The 4,698-nt window shown below is 34.2% G+C and overlaps 1 protein-coding gene across 1 annotated transcript; it reads right to left on the minus strand.

Moving 5' to 3' along the window:
• Positions 1-1,931: 1,931 nt before the first annotated feature.
• On the minus strand, positions 1,932-4,257 carry LOC106426630 (probable glycerol-3-phosphate acyltransferase 3). Its single transcript, XM_013867343.3, has 2 exons — positions 3,525-4,257; positions 1,932-3,031 (listed from the first exon to the last, which is right to left on the minus strand). The coding sequence occupies exons 1-2, from the start codon at positions 4,200-4,202 to the stop codon at positions 2,150-2,152; spliced, it is 1,560 nt and encodes a 519-aa protein (XP_013722797.2). The 5' UTR covers positions 4,203-4,257; the 3' UTR covers positions 1,932-2,149.
• Positions 4,258-4,698: the final 441 nt, after the last annotated feature.

A 4,698-nucleotide genomic window follows, 5' to 3' on the forward strand; every position in this document is an offset into this window, starting at 1 on the left:
AATGTTGCTCTTATGACCCAGTCCATTAATACAAGAAACAACACGTGTCAGTTACCATTTCGTATCTTTCTTTTTGAGTATCAAATGTTTGACTTTTCCTCTATATGTGTTGTGGCCAATCAAATCATGTACACGTGTCGACACATTTGTGTTTAGCCAACGCGACAGTGATGGCCACCACCACCGTGGAACATATCTAAATCCGTATGCTCCATATGGGCTACAGACGAAATGATTTCTGCTGTACACAATATTTATTGTTTCAGAATATTATAACATGCTCACTGAGTTGTAAGATTTTTTAGATATTTTTTTTTGTTCCACGAATATAGATTTTCTATATTGTTAAGGTAAATTTTTATACTTTTGAAAAACATTAATTGAAAATGTTTGAATTGATTAAATTTCATTGGTGGAAAGTTATTGGAAATTGTATAATAAAGTAAAAAATAAATTAAATTATAAATATTTATTAAATTCTTAATAAGGGTGCATACTCTAGAGAATCTTACTTTCTGGAACAAAGGGAGTATCATATTAACCACCTATCAAAATGGAATTGACTCAAAAATACTATAACTATTATACAATCTATATACAATTTATCTTTGTCAACAGTACTATAGAATTTGTTTCTCTTTTTTTCAGAACAAATCCACCATTAATATAATTTACAAAATACATGTACATAAATAAGAGAAATTGAAACAACTTTGATGAAAGTATGGAAAGCAACAAGTCTTATAAGTTATAAGTTATAACTAACAACATGTTGTGTCCCTTTTTCAAATATTTAGGTTGGTCTTTCTGTTGAAACTTCAAATGCATTCATTATTACATTGACTACAAAAGTTTATTGAAATATTGTCTCTCTTTATTTGAACAGTGCTAAAACAGGAATTCATAATAACATAATTGATTTGCAAACTTTTGTAATGCAAGTGTCCATTGACTTAATTATTTGCTTGGAGTACATAAAGTTCTTTATTTCACTTCACATGCTCACATGGTTTACTAACCCCCTTAGTGAGCGTAAAACAAAAGGTTACGTTTTAATATACTATAATACATATAACTATTTTACCAACGAATATATACCAGGTTTATTAAAAATTTGCTCACGTTAAGCTTTTTTATACTTTCTAAAATCAATTAGAACTGCTTCACAATAATATTACAGTCTTTTTTTGCTGTGATTTTTTTTTTTGTGAGAGCAGCGTAAGATTGAAAACGACGTAAGCTTAAAGGTAAAATGCATTTAAAACATTTCTGCCCGAGATTGGAACAAAAGAAAGACAAGCATGTCGTTGGAGCGATCATCCTGCATAGAATGTAGATAGCTTATCCTGAATTAATCATCTTATCGATAAAATGATAATTACTTTTAATAAAAAAATGAACATGATAATTCTAGTGAACAATGAACCTACCTGGACAGTTTTTATTTCTTTCACGGCACTTCAATTTTTTTAATCTTTTGCAGAGAGGTGCAATCAAACTCGTATTCAAAGAGTTTGCAGAAATGGCAACGTGAGTGACGTTGACGAATCTGCACAACTATAGGTACAGTTATACCAACCATTCATATTTATATATACACAAGGCCGTATCTACTTGTATATATGATTTAAATTTGTTTGGTTACATTATTTGGGCTAGACCGTTATTTAAACATTTATGATGCATGTGCCTACCAATACAATGCACAAATTTAACAACTTTACGACGTGTCCGGATAAATATAAATGATTGCTAAATAATAAATAATTTGCCTTCTATTTTTTACTATTATTAGGCATTGTGGACCATTGTTTTATAAATGTACAACAGCGGCAAAATCAAAATCATCTATATATATTATGAGCAGGGCTATTTAAGAGGTCATAAACAAATTTAATATTAATTTTAATTTTTTTTTTTTAAACGAAGAATCAAAACAAATGTTTCATCCATGTCCAGAAACATCATTATAATATCAAACTAGAAATATAGTATACAACTATACATTACGAGAAATAGAGAGCACATACATTTACGTTACATTATTTAAAAACATTTACGTAACATATAATAATGTATAAAAAAAATCAATGAAGCATTTGGTTACTTTACACCGAAAATTACACACTCAAATCCTGAAAAAGATAATTTAATTTTTCTTCACTACGCCATTATTACCAGCCAATATCAAATACTTGTCTTTTCTAGTGAGATTGGTGCATTCAAAATCCAACGCCTTCCCAATCGCGCTCTGAACATGATTAGCCACTTCAAACTTTAACTTCCCATCAGGATCTTGACACGTGACACCGGAGACAGGGTCAAGAAACTGGACTGTGTAGGTTGGATAAGGATCCATGAGGAAGAAGAGCGGGTCAAATGCCTTAAGGCCACTTGCCGTTGTACCATAGAAGAAGGTTGCGGGTGACGTAACTGCCACGGGAACGATGACGTCACTGATCTCCGCGAACAAAGGACTAAACCTTAGCAAGTAAGGTTCTCTACAAGTGGTTCCTTCGGGACAAACCACGAGATCCCCTTCGGTCAATAGTTTCTTCATGGCTTGTCCGTCGCTGACACGATCACGAGTCAGTCTAACGGTTTTGATGGGAGCTAGAATCTCCGAGACTCTACTCAAACTATACGTTACTGTTTTGATGTTTTTCTTTTTTAAAGAGAATCCAACGTATAGAGGGTCCAACAAAGTTCTGTGGTTACACGCAAAGAGACAACCTTTGCGTTCACTAGAGTTTAACTTTTGAGATGAGACTTCGTCGATCTCGAAGGTTAGTCTGCAACCGGAGAAACATAGGATTGGGATTGATAATGTGTAAGGGATACAAAGAGAGACAAAGAGTCTAGCTGCTGCGGCTAAGACTGCGAATGGACCCCACATGAACAAGGCCAGAGTGTTCATTGGGGTTGGTCTGATTGCGAGACGACCATCATGAAAGAACAGTGGTTTAGGGTATTGGCTTTTTGGTAGGGTTTGCCAGGTTCTCTTGTCGGATCTCTTCACAAAATAAATCTCCTGTTAAAAAGAGAGAAAAATACAAGACAGTCAGTTGAATTTTTTTTTTTTTTTTTTTTTGAAACATAACAGTCAGTTGAATATAACATGAAAACAATGAATGAAAATATCTAACAATATCAGTTTTTTTAAGTAATGAAAATTCAAAACCACAAGTTGTAGTCATGGCTAATAACTACGTCTGCAGATTGTGTCGTCGCTTCATATTCGTATTTAATGATATAAGAGGCCATGATCTGTTTTTGTTGCTTTCTATGTTTATATTTCGTATTTGCTATTAATAGAAATATAATGTAAGGTGTGTCTCTCTCAACCTCACCACTTTTAACTATTTATATGCTAATGTCGCTTTTACTAATCGGGTATGAGTCTAACAAATCATACTATTATTCTCTTCATGGATATATTCTTTTATATCTATATGTCCTTTTCATTTATGCGTCATTATAACATAAGACATGTTGAAGAAATGAAGATAAATAAAAATACGGACCTGGCAAAACTGAGAGAATAGATATCGGTGCAGAGATGTGTTGTAGGAAGTGATACCAATAACACGACCAGTGTTTAGTTTCTCTTTACGAACCAAATCATCAAAGACAAGATCATGTTTGGTCTTATCCTCCATGATTCCTAAGTAATAATCACCAACGACCTTCATTTCTCTACCCACAACAACTTCAACCTCCAAGTAATCTCTCAAGAACCCTTCGATCATAACTTGAGGAAGGTCATAACTCACGACGATTCTCTTCCCTCCTTTCCTTAATACTTTGAACATTTCGAGCCCGACATCTTCTAGGAAATGTTTAGGCAAAACAGCTCCCCCCGCTCTAAAACCATCTTTCTTGATCCCAAAGAAACTCACCATTACCATCACTTTCACACCCATCTCGTGGCTCAACATCAAGGTTATCAGTGGGTAGAGAATGAAGAGGATAAATGACCTTATCACCCCTCCCGCCTCGAACGCTACTAGCATGAAGTAAGGGAAGAGAGAGTCGGATTTGAGAAGAGATCTTTCCAAGTTAAATATCAATGTGTCGCGTGATAGGTCAGACTGAAGGAGAGTAGAAGGGCATTTTTGGTATTTTGATTTAGTATTCCGCCGGAGGATAAACCGGTAAAAGAGAAAGACAAGAGATTGAAAAACTGAAATCTTAACTGCCATTTTGTGTGTGTTTGCAGAAAGCTTTTTTTGCTCTATTTGTGTTTGGTTTTGGACAGTGCATGTCAGAGAATAGTTGAGGGGGTATTTATATAGCAAGATCATGACGAAGCTACCCACCAACGTGTTGAGTATTAACGGGAAAATGCCATTGATTGTTAACGTACAGCTTGCATGATTATACATTAAATGAGATTATCAAGTGAACATGTGAAATAGTATATTTGAAAAGTATACGTACGCGTGTCTGCGTCGATAATTTTTCTTTGTCGCATATGTGTCAAAAGCTTTTGGTTATTTTTAGGGTTACGTAAAATAACACGAGTTGTGTATAATCGGAGGTTAACACACATATGTACGTGACTACAAGTCTTGTTCCACTTGTGTGTATTCAAATGTTATCATCATTTTTAAACGGAGACGTCGTTAAATACATCATATAGTATGTTCTTTTACATATACCAAACGATAAACTATGTGATGGAGATCCGTTTAATAT

Source organism: Brassica napus, chromosome C9, assembly GCF_020379485.1.
Source record: "Brassica napus cultivar Da-Ae chromosome C9, Da-Ae, whole genome shotgun sequence".
Lineage (NCBI taxonomy): Eukaryota > Viridiplantae > Streptophyta > Magnoliopsida > Brassicales > Brassicaceae > Brassica > Brassica napus.